The 21623-nt window shown below is 53.8% G+C and overlaps 1 protein-coding gene across 1 annotated transcript; it reads right to left on the reverse strand.

The window, feature by feature from the left end:
- On the reverse strand, positions 1-19002 carry CHRNA2 (cholinergic receptor nicotinic alpha 2 subunit). Its single transcript, XM_039531060.1, has 6 exons — positions 18930-19002; positions 12369-12520; positions 8880-8924; positions 7896-8005; positions 4986-6057; positions 1-437 (listed from the first exon to the last, which is right to left on the reverse strand). The coding sequence occupies exons 1-6, from the start codon at positions 19000-19002 to the stop codon at positions 312-314; spliced, it is 1578 nt and encodes a 525-aa protein (XP_039386994.1). The 3' UTR covers positions 1-311.
- Between the last annotated feature and the right edge of the window lie 2621 nt (positions 19003-21623).

The following is a 21623-nucleotide window of genomic DNA, read 5'->3' on the forward strand; positions in this document are numbered from 1 at the left end:
TGTTACCAGGCTTCACTGTAGGGTTCTCCCGCCCCAACTCCCCTACACCGTTCACTTGTGGGTACAAACCCGACGCGTGTGAGCGTCTACACGGCTGGAGCTGGGCCCAGCTGACGTGTGGCTTCGGCACCGGCGCTGCGCTGGTACTAACCGGGACGAGTGGGAGTTCAAAAGGGGTCGCGGCTTGACAATGTTCCTCCAGTGTGGACAAGCCCGAGGGGGCTCCACGGTCAGGGCGGGTTAGTTTGTCCTTTCGCCAGCCCTGGGCACAGGTCTGGGAGCAGGACCCCTTTCCGGGTCGGGCGCAGACCCTATATCATCCCAGCCAGGAAGGGAGGGAGGAAGAGGCCGACAGTCCCCAGCAAACAGACGATGATAAACACCCAGAGGAATATCCGGTCTATGACCATAGCGACGTACTTCCAGTCCTCCTTCACCTGCAGGCAGACAAGAGTCAGAGTGAGCTGTGGGGCCCGAGAGCAGCACGGGGTCACGGGAGGCCCCGGCAGAGAGGCTGTTGTGTTGTGGGCGAGACGCTGGCCATGCAGGTGTAGCCTGCGGCCGGACTGGGGTGGGCAGGGAAGGGTTCTTCCGTCCCATAAGAAGTTTTGACATTTTGACATTTTTCCCCATCTCAAATCATGACAAAAAGTAAAATAAAAAATCTCAAAATCTTCCCAGACTGAAACCCCGCCAAGCAAACTCTAATCTGGTTCAGGTCTATTGAAACATTATATAAGCAGGGTCTGAATGAGCTCTCCCCTGACATCTAGTGGTGAGCCGGGGAAGAAGACTTGCATGGGCACACCCACCCTGCCTGGGAGCGCAGCATGATGGGGCTGCTTGGCCCAAATGATCCCTTTTGGCTAGCGTTGGGTCCCCAGTCACTTTGTTATGGGGGCAGGGGGTGTGAACCAGGGGCAGCAGAACTGTGCTTGGCAGACCCCGACTGACGGACTCACCCTCATTCAAACTGCACTTGCTAGGCAGGGGGTGAGGACGCCAAAGCCCAGTGAGGTGGGAGAGGGTGGGTATAGGTATGTGTGCTCAGTGGTGTGGGGTCCATCTAAGGGTCTTAGGCAATACCTGACCCTTTCTCTGTCCAGTGTGTAGTAACAGAGCTGGTAAAGACTGAACTGAAAATTCTAGTCATAGAATATCAGGGTTGGAAGGGACCTCAGGAGGTCTCTAGTCCAATCCCCTGCTCAAAGCAGGACCAAACCCAACTCAGTCATCCCAGCCAGGGCTTTGTCAAGCCTGACCTTAAAAACCTCTAAGATAGGAGATTCTGCCACCTCCCTAGGGAACCCATTCCAGTTCTTCACCACCCTCCTACTGAAAACGTTTTTCCTAATATCCAACCTAGACCTCCTCCATTGCAACTTGAGACCATTGCTCCTTGTTCTGTCATCTGCTACCACTGAGAACAGTCTAGATCCATCCTCTTTGGAACCCCCTTTCAGGTAGTTGAAAGCAGCTATCGAATCCCCCCCTCATTCTTCTCTTCTGCAGACTAAATAATCCCAGTCCCTTCAGCCTCTCCTCATAAATCACGTGCTCCAGCCCTCTAATAATTTTTGTTGCCCTTGGCTGGACTCTCTCCAATTTTTCCACATCCTTCTTATAGTGTGGGGCCCAAAACTGGATACAATACTCCAGATGAGGCCTCACCAGTGCCGAATAGAGGGGAATGATCACATCCCTCGATCTGCTAGCAATGCCCCTACTTATACAGCCCAAAATGCCATTAGCCTTCTTGGCAACAAGGGCACACCGCTGACTCATATCCAGCTTCTCGTCCACTGTAACCCTTAGGTCCTTTTCTGCAGAACTGCTGCCCAGCCGTTTGGTCCCTAGTCTGTAGCAGTGCATGGGATTCTTCCATTCTAAGTGCAGGACTCCGCACTTGTCCTTGTTGAACCTCATCAGATTTCTTTTGGCCCAATCCTCTAATTTCTCTAGGTCACTCTGTATCCTATCCCTACCCTCCAGCGTATCTACCACCACCGTCAACCTGTGGAACTCCTTGCCTGAGGAGGTTGTGAAGGCTAGGACTATAACAGGGTTTAAAAGAGAACTGGAGGTTACGTCCATTAATGGCTATTAGCCAGGATGGGTAAGGAATGGTGTCCCTAGCCTCTGTTTGTCAGAGTGTGGAGATAGGTGGCAGGAGAGAGATCACTTGATCATTACCTTTTAGGTTCACTCTCTCTGGGGCACCTGGCATTGGCCACTGTCGGCAGACAGGATACTGGGCTGGATGGACCTTTGGTCTGACCCAGTCTGGCCGTTCTGATGTTCTTATGTTCACTCCTCCCAGTTTAGAGTCATCAGCAAACTTGCTGAGGGCGCAATCCACCCTATTGTTTGCTAATAGGGCTGAAATCACTGGTAACCAGGCCTAACCATTAGATCTGCTTTGGGATGGTGTCTGTGATGCAAGAAACCGCCCAGTGTGGCTTAGCAGTGAGGTTCCACTGCTAACAGCTGAGATCACAGAAAGCTGTGTTACGGGAGGAGACCTCAGGACAGCGGAGCAGGGTGGCTGGCAGAGTGTGAGCCAGGACAGCAGTGTTAGCCAGGTGCCCTCCCCTCCAGGGTGGGAGGTGAACTCACACAGATGCACCTCTGAACTCTGGGTCTTCCCTGACCAAGGACAACAACTGTGAGTGGGGAGCGGCGGAGCGAGAAAGGAGGGGCACGTTCAAGGAACTTTTGGTGGTAGAACTCACAAATCTGAGGCAAAAGACACGGCCCCACGGATTCGGGGGTGGGTGTTTTGCTCACGATTTTCTGTCTATGAATCCTGCTTGCGGCGTTTTCCCAAGTTAATGTTGGGTGACTTCCCTCCTTTCATTAAAAGTTTCTTTTCTACACTCGGACTCGGTGCTTGTGAGGAGGAAGTATTGCCTCTCGGAGGCGCCCGGAGTGGGGTGTAATTGTCCCATGTTCCTGAGTGAGGGCTCGAACCGGTTCTGTGTTGTATTGTTGAACGGGAACCCCGAGATATTGAACCTGGCCCTGGTTGCTGCTGACTACAACTGGCAGAAGGGTTCTAGTTATTTCACGTTTTATTCCGTTTTTAGTCTCACTTTACTCACATTTCTAACTAAAAAGTCATTTGGACTCAAAAGTTCCAGTTCGAAAATGTCAAAGTGGGACACTGGGGCAGGTCTGAAACGTCTTTTCCCCCAAATGTTCCGAGTCAGAAGCTCTGTCAGCACCGACCCTGTGACGTGAAGTTTCGGTTTTGATGAATTGGGACTGGTGGAGGGCGGGAGAGGAGGACGGCTGGTGAAAAAATTCCCGTTCTCCTTGGAAGCCTTTCAATTCCTGCCCCTGTTACAGGCTACTTGGGCAAGTCACCTCGTCTCTCTCCCTGTGCCTTGGTTCCCTGGGGCTAACAACCTCCCCTGCATCCTAGGAGAGGATAAATACCCTGAAGGAAGTAGTGTGAGAACAGAGCAACGCTCCCCTCCTAAGACCGCTGTTCAGGGGCAAATAAAGCCGGCTCTGAGGGGGAAACCGCTGAGCTCCCCTCTCTGCAGAGCTCAGCCGGGGTGTCTGCTAATTCAGAGTCCCCCAGGGCGCAATGCCACCCGAGCAGCGTCAATGGTGGTCAAGCCGTGGCCGGTGGCTCTGCTTTGCAGCAGATGCTTGTCCTGCCCCCTGGCGTTTGGGCCTCAGTGGAGTCCCATCACCTGCTCGTTAATGCGCAGGCCTCTCCCGTCAGCCAGTCGCTGGCCTGGGAATAGTTAATTTGTTTTTAGCCCCACCTCTTCCGAGCTGATCCCTGGCAAGGAGACAACTGACCAAGAGGTCACCGAACAGCCGCAGACAATGACTGTAGGGGACCACAGAGCCGGCTGGACAGCTGGGGGCAGGGGCAGCAAGGGGAGCAAGCCCCCTTCACCCTGCCCGAGCGACGGGCCTGCCCCCAGCCCTGGATCCTGGACCCCGCTGGGACAAGAGGAGGAAAGCCAGTTCCCCCTGCCCATGGCTGCCTGGTCCTCTCCGCCGGGACCGCTCCCCGGGGGCAACGCAGGGGCTGCCTCTCCGCCGGGACCGCTCCCCGGGGGGCAACGCAGGGGCTGCCTCTCCGCCGGGACCGCTCCCCGGGGGGCAACGCAGGGGCTGCCTCTCCGCTGGGACCGCTCCCTGGGGCGGCAACGCAGGGGCTGCCTCTCCGCTGGGACCGCTCCCCGGGGGCAACGCAGGGGCTGCTTCTCCGCTGGGACCGCTCCCCGGGGGCAACGCAGGGGCTGCCTCTCCGCTGGGACCGCTCCCCGGGGGCAATGCAGGGGCTGCCTCTCCGCTGGGACTGCTCCCCAGGGGCAACGCAGGGGCTGCCTCTCCGCCGGGACTGCTCCCCAGGGGCAACGCAGGGGCTGCCTCTCCGCCGGGACCGCTCCCCGGGGGCAATGCAGGGGCTGCCTCTCCGCGGGGACTCCTCCCCGGGGGCAGCGCAGGGGCTGCCTCTCCGCTGACCGCTCCCGGGGGGCAACGCAGGGGCTGCCTCTCCGCTGGGACTGCTCCCCGGGGGCAACGCAGGGGCTGCCTCTCCGCCGGGACTGCTCCCCGGGGTGGCAACGCAGGGGCTGCCTCTCCGCTGGGACCGCTCCCCGGGGTGGCAACGCAGGGGCTGCCTCTCCGCTGGGACTGCTCCCCAGGGGCAACGCAGGGGCTGCCTCTCCGCCGGGACCGCTCCCCGGGGGCAATGCAGGGGCTGCCTCTCCGCTGGGACCGCTCCCCGGGGGGCAACGCAGGGGCTGCCTCTCCGCTGGGACTGCTCCCCGGGGGGCAACGCAGGGGCTGCCTCTCCGCTGGGAGCTAGGCTGACTCCTGCCCACTTGGCCAACCAGGCCCCTGAAGAGCCATCAGATGATGGCGCCTGAAATGGGCCAGAGTCCACCCGATGGCAAGAGGGGGAAAAGGCCCAAGGTGCCAGGACCCGGCCCTCCCGAGCCAGCCAGGCGCAGACTCACCGAGAAATCAGCATCCTCAGCCCGCAGGTGGTCTGCGATGTAGTGCACCCCCTCCAAGGCCTTCAGGATCCTGGGGGACAGCAGCAGGCTGGGATCCGACCCCAAGGTGTCCCCTTTGGCAGGCGGGCGCGGTGCCCGGGCCCCCCGCCCCCTGCCCAGGTGGCGGCCGCAGCCGGAGCGGTACTGGACGCTGTGTTTATGGGAGCCTGTCTTGAGGGACGCACGTCCAGGGTGCCTCCTCTCCTCTTCCTCCTCCTCCTCCTCCTCCCATGTGTCATCAACGTCTGTTTCCAGCCAGCCCCCGGAGGTGCTGAGCCTGACGCCAGGCAGGTCATACTCCCCGCTCAGCCTCTCCCGGGGGGTTAGCACTGGAGGCCGCCTCATGAAAAGCCAGCGGGGGATGAAGTCCAAGAAGGCGGCACGCACCCAGCGGGGCATCTTGTGGGTGCTGGGCGAGCGGTGGTGGACGTTGAGGACGAAGACGGTGATGACGATGGAGAGGGTGACGAAGATCATGGTGAAGAGGAGGTACTCGCCGATCAGGGGGATGACCAGCGAGGTGGAAGGGATGATCTCGGTGATGAGCAGCAGGAAGACAGTGAGGGAGAGCAGCACGGAGATGCAGAGGGTGATCTTCTCCCCGCAGTCGGAGGGCAGGTAGAAGACCAGCACGGTCAGGCAGGAGATGAGCAGGCAGGGGATGATGAGGTTGATGGTGTAGAAAAGAGGCAAGCGCCGGATGATGAAGCAGTAGGTGATGTCGGGGTAGATCTCCGTGCAGCAGTCATATTTCTTGGTGTTGTAGGTGCCCACGGCGTTGATGATGGCCCATTCCCCGCTCTCCCAGTAGTCTTTCAGGTCCACGTCGCGCTCCATGCTCTCCAGGTCGATCTTGGCCTTGTCGTACGTCCACGAGCCAAACTTCATCTTGCAGTTCTGCTGGTCGAAGGGGAAGAAGGTCACGTCGATGCTGCACGAGCTCTTGTAGATGGCCGGCGGCACCCACTTCACCTTGCCGGTGGAGAAGAGGTGGGCTTTGGTCATGTGCGTCACTGCGAACTCCCCGTCGGCGCTGCAGGACAGAGGAGCAGGGGTCAGAGTGGCGAGCGCCTCGGAGAAAGTGAGGGGCAGGGAAGGAGGCAAGACCAAATCCACCAGGAGTGGTAAAAGAGGAGAAAGGGCTTGTGATTAGCTCGGCTCTGGGACGCGGAAGATCTCGATTTGAGTTCCTGGCCTTGCTACAGCCGCCCCCGTGCAAATCACTCCACCCCATGCGGCCAGCCAGTGCCAAGGCACCAGTGTGAGGGATAAAGTGAACCCTTTGCACGGGGGTGAATTTCACCGCTAACTCCTCTGGGTCGCAGTGTCCCCATCTGCGAAATGGGGGGATCAGGTCCTTGGGAGGAGCTGAGATGCGCGATGAAGGGGGCCACGTAAGTGCCTAGGTGGGTAGAAACAGGGGCTCGGTGACCCAGCACAACCCCGCGGCAGGTGCTCGGATACTGTGGGGATGAGCGTGGCTGGATGGACAGATCAGGCAGAAGTCAGTGGGGCTGCCCCAGATGCCAAGGGAGAACGCTGAGCGTGCGGCACGAAACCCGCCGGGCCTGGGGCCGATGAAGACCCCGTCTGTGAAGGCAGCTGGGCATGAAATGACGCGGGGCAGGCTTGGAACCCAGGAACCCAGCTCCGACCCAGTTCCCCAGGATGCGGTTGCTCTGTGACTGATTCTGTTAACGAGGCTGGACGTTAATTAAAAAGCAGGCCCTTCCCAGGTCAAGAATAGTGACCGAGAGGCACCAGCAGGTGGCAGCAAGACACAAATTTGACCTGGAAGCATTGTGAAGCGTAGGGGCCTGCCTGGTGGAAGCAGCCTGGGAGACTGGGCTGTGTGGCCTAGCGTGACCAGATGTCCCGATAAAATCGGGACTGTCCCGATATTTAACCCTTTGTCCCCCGTCCCAATCAATGTACGATCAGGACGCCATTGTCCCGATATTTGGGTAAGGAGGCGAGCGGGAGGGAGGCCCTGGCCCTGTGGGTGCTCCGGGGCTGGACCACCCGCAGGGAAAAATTGCAGCCAAGCTCCCCCCTCCTCGCCTCCTTCTCTCCCCCCCCCCAGCGCGCCACATCCCCGCTTCTCCCCCACTCCCAGCGCTTCCTGCGGCCTAACAGGCGCTTAGCGCTTTCCGGGAGGGAGGGGGGAGGAGCAGGGATGCGGCGCGCTCAGGGGAGGAGGCGGAGAAGAGGCAGGGCAGGGGCGGGGATTTGGGGGTGGAATGGGGGCGAGGTGAGGCGGGGGGTGGGCGAGCACCCACCCGGCAGAGAGGAAGTCGGTGCCTTGGGTGAGTGGTGGGCGGGGGGGGTGAAGAGGCGAGCGGTGGGTGGGGGACTGAGGAGGGACGCAGCAAGCCAGCGGCGGGCCGGGGGATGAGGAAGGCCGCGGTGCGGGTGGCCGAGCAGGAAGGGGGCGGGACATGGGGCAGAGTGGGGGCGGAGCCTGGGAGGAGCTGGGGGTGGACTGTGGGTAGGGCTGTTGGCACCCCAATCTGTCCCGATATTTTAGTGTGGTGATCTGGTCACCCTAGTAATGCCTGGGAAGGGGATCTGTTGCTCAGGCTGCTGGACACAGACAGACCATGTGGTTCATTCTGGCTCCCTGCGACCATGGACCTGATTCTGTTCCCAGATACACCAGTGTAAACCCATCGACTTCAGTGGAGTTACACCTGATTTCAATTGGTGCAACTGCAAGTGGGATCAGGACCGACGTCTCCGTAAGGCCTGGCCTGCAGGCGGCAGGCCTGGAATGGATGCTGCCAACCCTATACTGCCCAGTGTGACCCCCCAGACCCTCTCTCCATCCCTAAGGGCTTTGCCTTGCTGTACCTGCGCAGTGGCGCCACCTACTTGTTATACAGCACAATGTCAGGGATCCAGATCATCTCAGAGGGCACCCGGATGGAGGTGACGTTATCGAAGTCCGCCGGGTTCCAGCGAAGCTTGTAGTCACTCCACTCCTGCGGGAGGAAAGAGCAAGGAGGGTCTGAGATGGACGTGCTGCCCAGCAAGGGCCGGGGATCCAGCCGTCAGAGGGAGCGGGGTGACCATTGCTGCAAGGAGAGGTACAGCGTCCTCTTGTAACAACTCATCATGGGTCCCTTTGGATGTTTAGTGCCCGAAGCATGGACCCCTCCTACATGAGCTAAAGGGGTCCTGGGTCACTGCTCAGTTTACAGAGGTTCCTCCTGAGCTGATTTTCTCTTTTCAAATATGTCTTCATTATTAGTAGGCACTTTGCTAAAGTACCCATCCCCACGGCATCTGGGCGCTGGTGGGAATTCAGGGCTGGTGAAAGGTCCCAGGCGGCCGTCCTGCCGAGTGAAAGTCTCTCTGTATAGGGCAGGTATAGCACAGGCTGAACCACCATCCACTCCCGATGGACCGTCTCATCAACATGCTTTAAATCCTGCCCTGGCAGAGCCGCTTCAGAGACCTGTCACTGGGGTCCTTTCAGTGCCCATCACTGGGGACCTGGGCTGAGACTCACCAACCCAGTTCACAAAGTCTGAGCAGCTGTGGGACGGGAACAGCTTCCAGCCGCTTCTCACATGGGCTAGATTTCAGCCATGTCCACATGGGTAAAGTCACCATGCACCAGTGCTAAGCCCCTGGGGCATCCTATCTCTCGGGTTTCACCCAGATCAGGGAGACGAGGCTGAAATCCAGCATCAAAGGCTCTTCTCATGAAGTTTCCAACCCCAAGAAGTGTGGCTAGACTAGAGCCACCAGGCTGGTCGGGACTTCTCTGAACCAAACTCCTAAGCCCCGGGGGGTTCCTTGTGACTTGGGCAACTCCCTTCCCAGCAACCCCAATGGGAAATGATCCCTCACCTGTTTCAGCCAGACGTTTGTGGTCATCATTTGGTTCTTCTCATCCTGTTCAGGGCATGGTGGGGAGGGGAGAAAGGAGAGAGAAGAGTTTGTTTGATCATAATGGGAGAAAACTACCATCAGACCTGAAACCAGCTGCTTCCACTGGGCCAGTTCAACACAAGACCCAACTGTTACCTTTCCCACCCTCCTCCAGAGCTTGGGTACTGATAGGAATTATTCAATGCCACCTATGGAGATAAAAGTCTCCCTATCTCCTTTAGGTGTGTGGCCACTAGCTGGCAATGGCGTCCCATTAGTAGTTACAGATTATGGCCATTACATAAGAACGGCCAGACTGGGTCAGACCAAAGGTCCATCTAGCTCAGTGTCTTCCAACAGTGGCCAATGCCAGGTGCCCCAGAGGAAATGAACAGAACAGGGAATGATCAAGTGATCCATCCCCTGTTGCCCATTCCCAGCTTTTGGCAAACAGAGGCCAGGGACACCATTCCTGCCCATTCTGGCTAATAGCCATTGATGGACCTGTCCTCCATTAACTTATCTAGTTCTTTTTTGAACCCGGTTATAGTCTTGGCCTTCACAACATCCCCTGGCAAGGAGTTCCACAGGTTGACTGTGCGTTGTGTGGAAAAAAAACTTCCTTTTGTTTGTTTTAAACCTGCTGCCTATTAATTCCATCAGGTGGCCCCTAGTTCTTGTGTTATGTGAAGTGCTAAATAACACTTCCTTATTCCCTTTCTCCACACCAGTCATGATTTTATAGACTTCTGTCATATCCCCCTCAGTCATCTCTTTTCCTAGCTGAAAAGTCCCAGTTTTTTCAATCTCTCCTCATATGGAAGCTGTTCCATACCCCTCATCATTTTTGTTGCCCTTCTCTGCACCTTTTCCAATTCTAATATATCTTTTGAGATGGAGGAGCCAGGTCTGCATGCAGTATTCAAGATGTGGGCGTACTGCTTATTTATGTAGTGGGATTATGATACTTTCTGTTTTATTATCTGTTCCTTTCCTAATGGTTCCTAACACTGTTCTCTTTTTTGACAGCCGCTGCACATTGAGAGTTTGTTTTCAGAGAATTATCTACAATGACACCAAGATCTTTCCTGAGTGGTAACAGCTCATTTAGACCCCAGCATTTTGTGTGGATAGTTGGGGTTCTGCTTTCCAAATCCATTACTGTGCATTTGTGAACACTGCATTTCATTTGCTATTTTGTTGCCCAGTCACCCAGTCTTGGGAGATCCCTCTGAAACTCGTTGCAATCAGCTTTGGATTTAACTAGCTTGAGTAATTTTGCATCGTCTGCAAATGTTGCCATCTCATTGTTTACCCCTTTTTCCAGGGGTAACAGTGCTTTAATAGCACGGTGATTAATGTGGGATGGGTAGATTTATAGATAGGTAGTGGAAAGACTATTTGAGAGACTTCCTAGTGGAAGTGCGTAGAGCTAACTGAGAGGGGCTCAAATGCTTCAGTGAAAAAAGGGAACAGCTTCCAGATGAAGTGACTAGCTCCCCGCCAGACTGAGGAGCCTGGTGTTGCGGATGTAAACCTGAGCTCCTGACCCCTTGTGGTTCTTGGAAAGATCCCATGGCACTTGATGGAAAAGGAATGACCTTAGCCCCAGAATGCGGGAATCCCTCTGCACTGTCAGTTTCACATCAGTTACTGCTGGTTTCAGAGGGATCATCCTGATGTGCAGAATTTGGCCAGTTATACTAACAGTAATTTCTTTCCCCCTGTCACTAGCCACCCCTGAGATTATCACGGCTCGAAGGGTTTTACAAACCAGAGATACTTTGTTTTCACTCTTCCGGCTGTTCGGTTTTGACTGTGGTTTCTTTGGAGTCACTTCAGAGCAACAGAAAGCCCATTATATGGAAGTTGAAGCCAGACAAACTCAGGGACAATTTTTAATGAACCACTGGAGCAATTTGGCACAGGCTGGGAGGGGCGGGGCGGGGCGGGGAGGAGGTTGGTGGGAATTCTCCATCCCTGGCCATTTTAAAATCAAGACTGGATGGTTTTCTAGTTCAATCAGTGAATTCAGGGACTTCTTCTGGCCTGTGCTCTGCTGGAGGGCGGACAAGATGATCACAGTGGTCCTTTTGGCCTCAAACATCTATTAAGCTGAATCAATTTCTGCTGCACCTCTGGGGTGGAGTGCAACAGCTGTTTAACAGCCAACAGCAACACCGGACAACAGTTTAGGACAAGAAGTAAAGAAGAATACTGCCACCTGCCGGAATCGCAGGGGCAGTTTAGTTAAGTGGAAGATAATGATCCACATTGGAATTTGGCCAGGGCACGGGGGCTAACAACCTGCCGGCTCCCATCCTGTGAACACTTCATCAGCCGTAATAAGCCAAGGTTGGCATGATGTGGCTGAGGCCTGAGATCTTGTTTGGAAGAGGGGATACTAAATAAAACCCATCCCGATGCATTTTATCTCTGTCCCTGTGTTTTCTTGTCACTCCTTTTATAGACAAGAGGCCCCTTTATCGTAAGTGCCGTTACATTTAAAGTACTTCATGGCGGCCTGGCTCCTATTTCATCTTGCGTCAGCCAGCGCTGACTGGCTGTGCTAAACGTCCCTGGCTGAGCTCATTTATCTTCGTGTCCAGAAAGCGAGAGAGAGAAATTACGTGACGAGCGGACCAGAGGAATCGTTGCAGTGAACAGATCAATGGTCCCTCTAGTTCAATTTCATGTCTCCAGCTGTGACCAATTCTACAGACTTTATTACTACTAAATATTGGGTCTCGAGAAGCACCAAGAGGCCTGGGGCCCGTTGTGCTGAGTCCTTCCTGGACCCCGTGTGACAGGCAGTCTCCATGCGGCCTGCAGCCAGTGAGTATCAAAGCCCAGGGCGACAGAGTGGGGCCCACAGGACGGCATTAAAAACAGCTGTGTAGGCATGTGGCTCAGGCTGGAGCTCGAGCCCTGAAGCCCACCTCCATCCTAGGCCCCGGAGCCTGAGCTCCAGCCCAAGCCTGAATGTCTCTCCAGCTCCTTTCAGCACCGGAGTGTGAGCCTGAATCTGTTAAACCTGGCTCGAGACTTGCACTCGCGGGCTGCCGCTCGCTGTGTCGACGCACCCAAAGCATTTGCACCCTACGTAGCCAAGGCAGACAAAGGAAGTATCATTGTTCCCATTCTGCAACTGGGGAAGTGAGGCACGAAGTCCCATAGTGAGTCTATGGCAGAGCAAGGAAGAGGAGCCAGCGCTCCTGAACTGCAATTCAGTGCCGTAATGCCAAGGATAAGAGGATAAAAGCTTTTACAGCCCTTAAATGTGCGGCGGGGAGGGGGAGTTCCTTCCTGACCCCAGCTGGTGATGCACATGTGACCTGAAGCATGAGGGCTGATGCAGCCCTTGGTATGCTTAAGTTGCCCGCTGTAACCCCAGCTGCTAGTATAAATTCCCCACCCTTCTGTGGAGGGTTTTAGAAGCAGAATTAGAGTCCGGCTTTGCACACATACCACGTCAATCAGCTGAGCGATGGACAGCCCAAATCTGACGATGACGACGTCGGAGATGTTGGGGACTGGCCGGGACCACCGGTTGTAGCTGGTGAACAGGTGCTTGAAGAGGCGCTCCTCGGCGTGGGTGTGAGTCCGGTCCTGGATGGCCACTGAACCAATGGGAGACAGAAAAAGCCATACGCATGCACTAGTTTACTTTCGGCCTGGGTACTTCAGCACTTCCTCTAATGCTGGGTTAATACAGAGAGATTGTCTGGGCCAAAGGTGTTAGCATGAGCCTATCACTGTCCACCATTAAATGAGGTTCAGGGTGTGGTATGCAGAGACCTCGGCCTGCTTAGCTCCATGGCAATCACATCATTAAACATCCTTTTAACCTTGTATTAACGAGACAGAAAAGAATCAAAACAGAGTTAAAGCATTTGGAATGTAAAGTATTAAATGAGGTTTTCATTTTAACCACATCCCTTGTCCCCTTTCGCTGGAGAGCGATTTTAGAAGGAACCTCTTCCCCACCCCCCAGCCCAACAGTCTCGTAGCGAATGTCACAGGTGGCAACAATGGTCCTTTTGGGGAACAGAGAAGAAGTTAGGTGAGGTTGGCTGGCACAGCTGTTATTGCTGGTGTTAATGTCCAATCCAATTTCCTAGAAGGCAAAACAGGATGAACAGACACCAGCAAGGAAAGAAAAGAGCAGCAAAGATAGAAAATGCAGCTTTATAGACTCATCGATTCATAGACTTTAAGGCCAGAAGGGACCATCATGATCATCTAGTCTGACCTCCAGCACCATCGCAGGCCACAGAGCCTCACCCACCCACTCCTGTAACAGACCCTGTTACCTCTGGCCGAGTCACTGAAATCCTCAAATCATGATTTAAAGTCTTCGAGGACCTGGGCCTGAGTGAGTTGCTCAAGGTCACACAGAGAGTCTGTGGCAGAGGAGGGGACCGAATCTAGGGCTCTAACCACTGGGCTCCCCTTCCTTTCCCCACTGGACCTTCTCTTCGCTCCCTGTCTGTCTGCAGAGAACCCAGAACTTTTCCCGGAGAGGCTTTGTGCAGACAGCCCCCAGTCGCCGCTCGCATTCCCTTCACACCACAGCTGCTAATAAGAGCTGGCACGTCCCTCCCCGGCCTTTGTGCCCGTGTAGCTCCCAGCCATGCTTATTTGCTTTCATCCTCTCTGATGGGCGTGGGCCCGTGGGAATAACATGACGGCACGTCACCACAATCGGATCCGGCTGCATGAGAGAGGAGCAGGGGCAGCTCCCCGCCATCCTTGCTTAGATCAGTGTCAGGGAGATGGGGCGTTGTAGAAGCACTGGGTGTAGCCTGTGTGTGAAGGAGTGTCTGCCCATCCCTCCGTCTGTCCATCCCGCTGCTCTTTTCAGAGTGAAAAGAAGGGGGAAAACAGAGTCACTAATATACTTCAGTTCTGCAAGAGAAAGATTCTCTCTAATCTTCTCAACTTCATCATAGGAATCTTAGGAATCTGGGCCCAGGAACGAGACATCACTTGAGTCCTGTTGAACACACAGGGTGACGTACAGGGCACTGGCAGGGGGTTACCCCATTCTGGCCAGACGCTGGGAGAGTTTCTCGCTTTGCACCAGCACCATGCAAGGACCCTTCTCAGGGAGAATCGGGGAGTGCAGGCTCCGTCCCGTCCTCACCATCTCTGCTGAGATTGCAGCCAGGGGAGTCAGTGACGTCCAGCTGGGGTGATGGCTTTAGTTACCGAGCACCCCGACGCTGGACAGAGTCACCCCCAACTCCGTTCCCCCTGGGGTCACCCGGCGGGTCCAAGGTTCAGTCACTGCTGCCGTCAGAGCATGTGGAGGTGGCAGGTTCCTTGCTTCTCTCTTGGCACCAGGGCAGACGTGGCCTTGTGGTCGTGAAGGTCAGTCAGGTTTTGCTTTTTAAAGAGCCATGAATCTTGGAGACAACTGCCTGGAGGCTCACGCTGGTTATATGGAGTCACTCACGTCAGCCAGCGACGATGATCGTTCCTGTCTATACAGGAGCACACTGAGCGGGGATTGTGGGATTTGAGGGATGGGGGAAAACCAGGTCTGTGTTGCCCAGTGCCTAAGGGCATCAGGAAACCTGGGACTCAGGGTCTAATCTCAGTTCTGCCATTCACTCACTATAGGCCCTTTTGCCTTCCGGTGCCTCGGTTTCCCCATCAACCTGCTGCACTGGGCTGGGGTTGAGGGACATTGGCAGGGCTGGGGAGGCGGGAAGTTTGCATTGCTGTATGTCTTCAGAGCTGTCAATCCAGCCCCTTTCCCACCCTCAATATCACAAACCACCTGCAGCATCCTGCTTTTGTGTGGCATTGTTCAGGTGTCCCATACGTACAGCGGAGCTCCGTAAACAGCAGAACAGATCAGTACCTGCGCGGGCATGCCATGAAACCTGGTGTGGGGGAGGGGAGGAAATGGAAGGAATGTTTTGCACAATTATTTCTAGCCAGCCACAACATAACGGCTGAAATTCCAGGGGGTTGGGACCCTCTGCTCCAGTTAAAATGCAGCTTTGCTCTGAAAAGTGGCCGGGGAACAGCCCTGTCTCACTCAGCAGATCTGCCCCATGTGTATCAGAGTCAGAGCTGCCACATAGTGTGATCACCATACGTTTTACCCCAGTTAGCCCTGCCGGAGGCAACCCAGCTGGGGGACAATCAGCTGGAATCTTTTTCTTTTTTATGCACCATCAGTAGAGTTGCCCACTGCATTGCAATCAGTGTGTGCAAACCCATGGCAAAGTGATGCACATAGAAAACATAATCCCAACTCCATAGATACAATGATGGGGTCTAAATTAGCTGTTTCCACTCCAGAAAGAGATCTTGGAGGCATTGCGGATAGTTCTCTGAAATCATCCCCTCAATGTGCAGCGGCAGTCAAAAAAGCAAACAGAATGTTGGGAATCATTAGGAAAGGGATCGATAATAAGACAGAAAATATTATATTGCCTCTATATAAACCCATGGTACACCCAGATCTTGAATCCAGTGTGCAGAACTGGTTGCTCCATCTCAAAAAAGATGTATTGGAAAAGGTTCAGAAAATGGCAACAAAAATGATGAGGGGTATGGAACAGCTTCTGTATGAGGAGAGATTAATAAGACTGAGGCTTAGCTTGGAAAAGAGACGACTAAGGGGGGATAGGATAGAGGTCTATAAAATCATGACTGGTCTGGAGAAAGGGAATAAGGAAGTGTTATTTACTCCTTCTCATAACACAAGAACTAGGGGTCACCACGTGAAATGAATAGGCAGCAGGTTGAAAAGAAACAAAAGGCAGTATTTCTTCATACAACGCACAGTCAACCTGTGGAACTCTTTGCCAGAGGATGTTGTGAAGGCCAAGACTATAACAGGGTTCAAAAAAGAACTAGATACATTAATAGAGGGTAGGTCAATCAATGGCTATTAGCCGGGGTGGGCAGGGATGCAAAATCATACTCTGAAGTGTCCCCTAGCCTCTGTTTGCCAGAAGCTAGGAATGGGCGGCAGGGGTTGGATCACTTGATTATTCCCTGTTCTGGTCATTCCCTCTGAAACACCTGGCATTGGCCGCTGTCGGAAGACCAGATACTAGGCTGGATGGACCTTTGCTCTGACCCAGTCTGGCTGTTCTTATAGAGGCAGCATGGGGGTTAGCCTGGCCTTGACTTTCCTGCCCACTCTTGCTGATGAGACACAAGCAGGAAAACGCCCAGCATGGTGCTCAGATGCCGGGGTGAGTCTGCAGGGCTGGCAGTTAGAAGAAATGGCCATCTCCTACCATGGCATAGGGCAGAACCTCTATTCTAGCACAGAGGATGGGCCAATGGCCTCCAGGTGGTTGTACTGCAGCTGTACATCCTATGCACAAGTGCTGGGGGGCAGAGGGAGGGCAGGTTTGGGTTTCACTCCTTTCCCCCTCTCCACCCCGAAGTCCCTCTGTCTTTGTGCAGGGGAGCACGTGCATTCAGCGGATAGCAGATGCAGGGCATGTGCACTTTGTCTCTTCCCTCCTGTTCTCATCGCACGGCTCATAGGGGCTTTGTGCCTTAATCAAAGATGGTCCCGTTCCCCAGGGGTGCCAGCCTGATGCGGTGAGTGTGGAGACCATCTTTTCATCAGACTGAGAGAACTGATGCAGAGTGACCCTGCCTCCGCAGAATGGGTCTTAATCATTTATCACTAACTCTCTCCGGGCGCAACCTGGTCTTGCTCGTGGCGGAGGCCAGCAGGAGTAACATGACTGAACTCGATGGGGCGCCACTGACGTGGGTGAGAGGAGAATCAGGTTTTCAGAACGCACAGCTGCCTAACAGCAGCCTACAGCTTCCTCCACTCTCACTGTTAGCAATATTCCGGTAGCACCCGGGATCTCCAATCAGGATCGGGGCCCCGTTGTGCTGGGTACTGGTTAGACATATGGCGAGAGACAGTCCCTGCCCCAGAGGGCTTGCAATCTACATAGATATGACAAAGGAAGTATCATTATCCCCTTTTTTATATCGAGAGAAACTGAGGCACAGAGAGATTGAGGTGACGTGGGTGTCTGCTGCAGAGCCAGGGGTTGGCTCCTGACTAGCATTGGTCTCCGAGGGGCGTCTGCAAAGGAAACCTGGTTGCTGTAGCTGTGATGGTGACGATTCAGAAGGTGGCACTTGCCAGTCCAGGTTAAGAGTGAGCCGATTAGCCCCCGATGGGAGGTGAGGCAAGGGCTGTCTCTCTGAGAAGAGCGATCGCATTTCTGGTCCTGGCGTTGGCTGGCCACAAAAGATCACACGTGGCTTTCAAGAATCAGCAAGTTGTGCAGTGTCGGCTCCTACTGAAATCAATCGCCTGATTGCTTTGTTCTCCTCTCAGCCCTGCAGGAGCCAGCCCCGCTACAGGAGAAGGAGATGCTCTGTCCCTTCTTGTGCAGCATCAGCATGACGGGAACTCATCACTAAGTGCTGCAAAGCCACTGATGCGAATGGATTTACACAGCCGTCACTGAGGGCCAAATGTGAAGGTAATGGAGATATCACAAGTGTCACCGTGGGCAGAATTTTCCCTGCAGAATCTTTATTGCTAGTGATGCTGCATGAGAGGGACAGGACCCAGCTTCACTCTCAGATCCCTGGGAGAGTTTGGAGGGTCTGACGTTTTACATGCAAACAGAGCATATGTGATCTGGAAATGGCTGAGAGACAATGACCATGAAGCCCCACAGTGCCACTTGTGGAGCCATGGTTGGAAACCTTCCTGCCGTTTCCGTTGCCTTCTGAATTATTTCCTGTTCTAATTGTTGGGAGCATTACTGCTTGCTGGTAAACAGCTGCTGCGTCCCACTCTAGAGCTGGCTGCATTTCACCAGTGGGTGAAATGATACCCCTGACCACAGCTTATTCTTTGCAAAGTTTGGTAGAAATGTCGGGCTGGAAGAGACCTCGAGAAGTCAAGTCCAGCCTCATGCACTGAGGTAGAACCAAGTAAACGTAGACCACCCATTACAGGGGTTTGTTTAATCTGTTATTTAAAACCTCTAGTGATGGAGATTCCACAACTTCCTTGGAAGCCTGTTCCAGAGCTTAACTCCCCTGAGAGCTAGAGAGTTTCCCGAATATCTAACCTAACTCTCCCTTGCTGCAGATTAAGCCCATTCCTTCTTGCCCTGTCTTCCATGGCCATGGAGAACAACTGATCACCTCCTCTTTATAATCGCCCTTAACATATTTGAAGACCGTCATCAGGTCCCCTGTCAGTCTTCTTTCCTCTGGACTAAACATGTCCAGTTTCTTTAACCGTTCCTCATCCATCAAGTTTTTGAAACCTTTGATCAGTAGAGCAGGACAATTGTCTCCCGTAGGACGCTTCTGTTCATTACACTCCAGAATGATATTTGCTGTTTTTGCAGCTGCATCACATTTTTGGCTCTCATCCAATTTGTGACCCACTGTAACCCCCAGATCCTTCTCAGCAGTCCGCCCCCCAGCCGGTTATTCCCCAGTTTGTAGCTGTGCATTTGATGTTTTCTGTTTACGTTTAGCACCTGACTTTATTGAATTTCATCTGCTTGACTTCAGACCAATTCTTCAATTTGTCACTGCCGTTTTGAATTCTAATCCTGTCCCCCAACGTCCTTGCAACCCCTCCCAGCTTGGTGTCTCTGCAAATGTTATAAACATATCTCCACTCTGTCATCCAAGTTGTCAGTGAAACTATTGAGTAGTACCAGACCTAGGACTGGCCCCTGTTGGAACCCCACTGTTAGCTGAAGGAGTTACCCCTTGAACTCAAGGGAAAGACACTCACGCTTTTATTACTAAAGGTCTTGAGTTCAAATGCTGCTGAGAACCGAACGGGAAAGGTTGTTATATGTGGCATTTAAACAGTAGCTTTTAATTTTCAAAGCATTTTTCAGATGGGGAAATAAGCTCCTAGAAGTCAAACAGCCTGGCCAAGGCCCCAGGGGGCAGCGCCGGGATTAGAACACAGGAGTTCCTGGCTCCCTGTCCTGTGGTCCTACCACTGGCCTTTGTCAAAGCTCATTATTCACAGCAGTCCCTTACCTGATCGGAGCAGGAGGAAGCACCACACGACCATGTTCCTAAGAGGTGGGAATCCACTGGCGAATCGATCCATGTTGCGGGAGACCAGAACCACTGCTTCCCACCTTGTCCCCTTATGGTGATCCTCCCCCAGGCAGCAAGCCCCAGCACTGCAGCTTTCATTTGCAAAGTCTTCGCCGGGGGCAAAAGAGAGCGGGGCGTGAAGCTGGGTGGACGGTGGCAGTGGATGCGGCTTAGCAGAGCCCTGCCGCTGGGGAGGGGAGGTCCCCTGAGTGTTAACAAGTGGCTCTCTGGTGTCCTTTAGTAAGGAGGTGGGGAGCTGCCGCGTTGGGGGCAGGCAGGGAGAGCCGAGGGGCTGGCTGGAGCGTGGCTGTTACTCAGATGGCTTCCAGTCCCTCTGCACGCTACGCCCGGGTCTGATTTTTAACCCGCGCTGATCCCAGGGGCTAGTCCACGTGGTGGGGTGAGCTGCATTCCTTCAGGTGTGTTGCATTCGGGCCACCTTGTTCCTAGAAAGCCAGAACGAGAGGACACTGCTGTTAGACACCCGTTCAGAGGCACCCGATGGGGCTTAACCTAGAGCAGGCCCCGGAGACCTTGGTTTTCAGCCAGGTGTTCGCTGGTTTGATCACTGAAGTCAGCGGGGTGGTGCTGGATTTACACTAACTGCAGAGCCGTCCCCGAGGAGTCTACATTGATTTACCCCCGATGCAGCGCGGGCCCCTTATAGCTAAAGAGCAGCAGCGTTTCCAGTGCTTTGGGGATCGTACACCTGGGGTTTGGCCCGGCTTTGTGGCACAGGGGCTCGAGCGCTGCTGCCGGGAGCATGAACTTCCCAAGGGCCCCAGCGCTGCTGGAGGGCTCCTGAGATCTGCTGGGCTTCCCAAGCCCTCGTGCGACGTAAGGGGTGTAAAGAGAGCCACGCAGGAAGGGGTTCAGCTACTGTACAGCACAGCACTTAGCAAAGCTATTGGGGTTCCCATGGCGAGGCAGGTCCATGGACAAAAAACCAGCCTACTACTGAGCCATCGGATGAAGCTAACCTTGAGCTCACGTAGTCGGGGATTGCCCTTGGCGGGGGGGGGGGGGGGCGATTATACACTGATAAATGCAAAGCACATCGGAACACATAATCCCAACGCTACAGATACAATGATGGGGTGTAAATTAGCTGTTACCACTGCAGAAAGAGACCGTGGAGTCCTTGTGGCTAGTGCTCTGAAAACAGCCACTCCATGTGCAGCGGCAGGCAAACAAGCGAACAGCATGTTGGGAATCATTAGGAAAAGGATCGATAATAAGACAGAAAATATCATATTGCAGCTATATAAACCCATGGTACACCCAGATCCTGAATACTGCGTGCAGAGCTGGTCGCCCCATCTCAAATACATATAGATATATCTAGGAATTAGAAAAGGTACAGAAAAGGGCAACTAATATGATTCAGGGTCTGGAACAGCTTCCATATGAAGAGAGATTAAAAAGACTGGAACTTTTCAGCTTGGAGAAGAGACGACTAAGGGGGGATATGATCGAGGTCTATAGAATCTTGAGTGGTCTGGAGAAAGGGAATAAGGAAGAGTTATTTACCCCTTCACATAACACAAGAACCAGGGGTCACCAAATGAAATGAATAAGCAGCAGGCTGAAAAGAAACAAAAGGAAGTATTTGTTCACATGATGCACAGTCGAGCTGTGGAACTCTTTGCCAGGGGAAGTTGTGAAGGCCAAGACTATAACAGGGTTCAAAAAAGAACTCGATAAGTTCATGGAGGACAGGTCCATCAATGGCTATTAGCCAGGATGGGCAGAGATGTAAAACTGTCAGGGACTCGAACCCCGACAATCTGCACTGGGACTCTCCCCAGGCAACCTTGACCCTACTCAACGGGTAGGTGGATGTTGCTGGATTTCTACGAGCTTCAGCTGGTTCACAGAACTCGCCTTATCGCCGACGCAGAGATCAGATCACCAGGCAAGGCTCCTCTAAACCGGAGGATGCGCGCTGCGTTGCCTCAGAGTCTGATCCCCCGCCGGAGAGTCAGACAAAGTCCCGGCGGAGTCGCCAAAGATGTCAGGGACTCAAACCCCGACAGCGAAGTTCGTTGTCTGACCGCAGAGAGACAGGCAACACCAGCAAGGTCCGATCAAAAGCTTTTTATTGACAAGTGCACGCATTAATAGAGAGCAGCTCGTCTCCAGAGAGAACCAGCTTGCTCTTTACATCTTAGTATCAGCCTATATAGACAGTTCCATTACGTCATAGATCATTCACTTGAGCAACCCACCCCCCCTTTTCTAACAACTAAAAACTAGACACCTTTAATATACACGCATGCCTAGTCCCCTGTGTTTACAGCATTAGATTGTTAATAATATCTTAACAAGCACCAAAAGTTAGGAATGTAGGGGAGTTAAAAACAAACCGAAAAGTAACCCAGGGAGTGAGAGTAAGGACGCTGGGAGGCTGGGGTTTCTTATCAGTTCTTCAAATGAACTGTTCCTAACACAGCACAGCTGGTACTATGCCAGGAATGCAGCTCCTCACTTACCTCACTTTTTCCCAGGGCTTTGTGAGACATGCTGCGTCTCAGTATTTTCCACTCCAGGATTACCCAGAAGCCCTTGTTAGCCTGACTTCGGTCAGGTTGGCATACCTGTTTTGTCTGCTATATCTTTATTCAGGCCTAA

The sequence above is a fragment of the Mauremys reevesii genome, linkage group 3, assembly GCF_016161935.1.
Source record: "Mauremys reevesii isolate NIE-2019 linkage group 3, ASM1616193v1, whole genome shotgun sequence".
NCBI lineage: Eukaryota > Metazoa > Chordata > Testudines > Geoemydidae > Mauremys > Mauremys reevesii.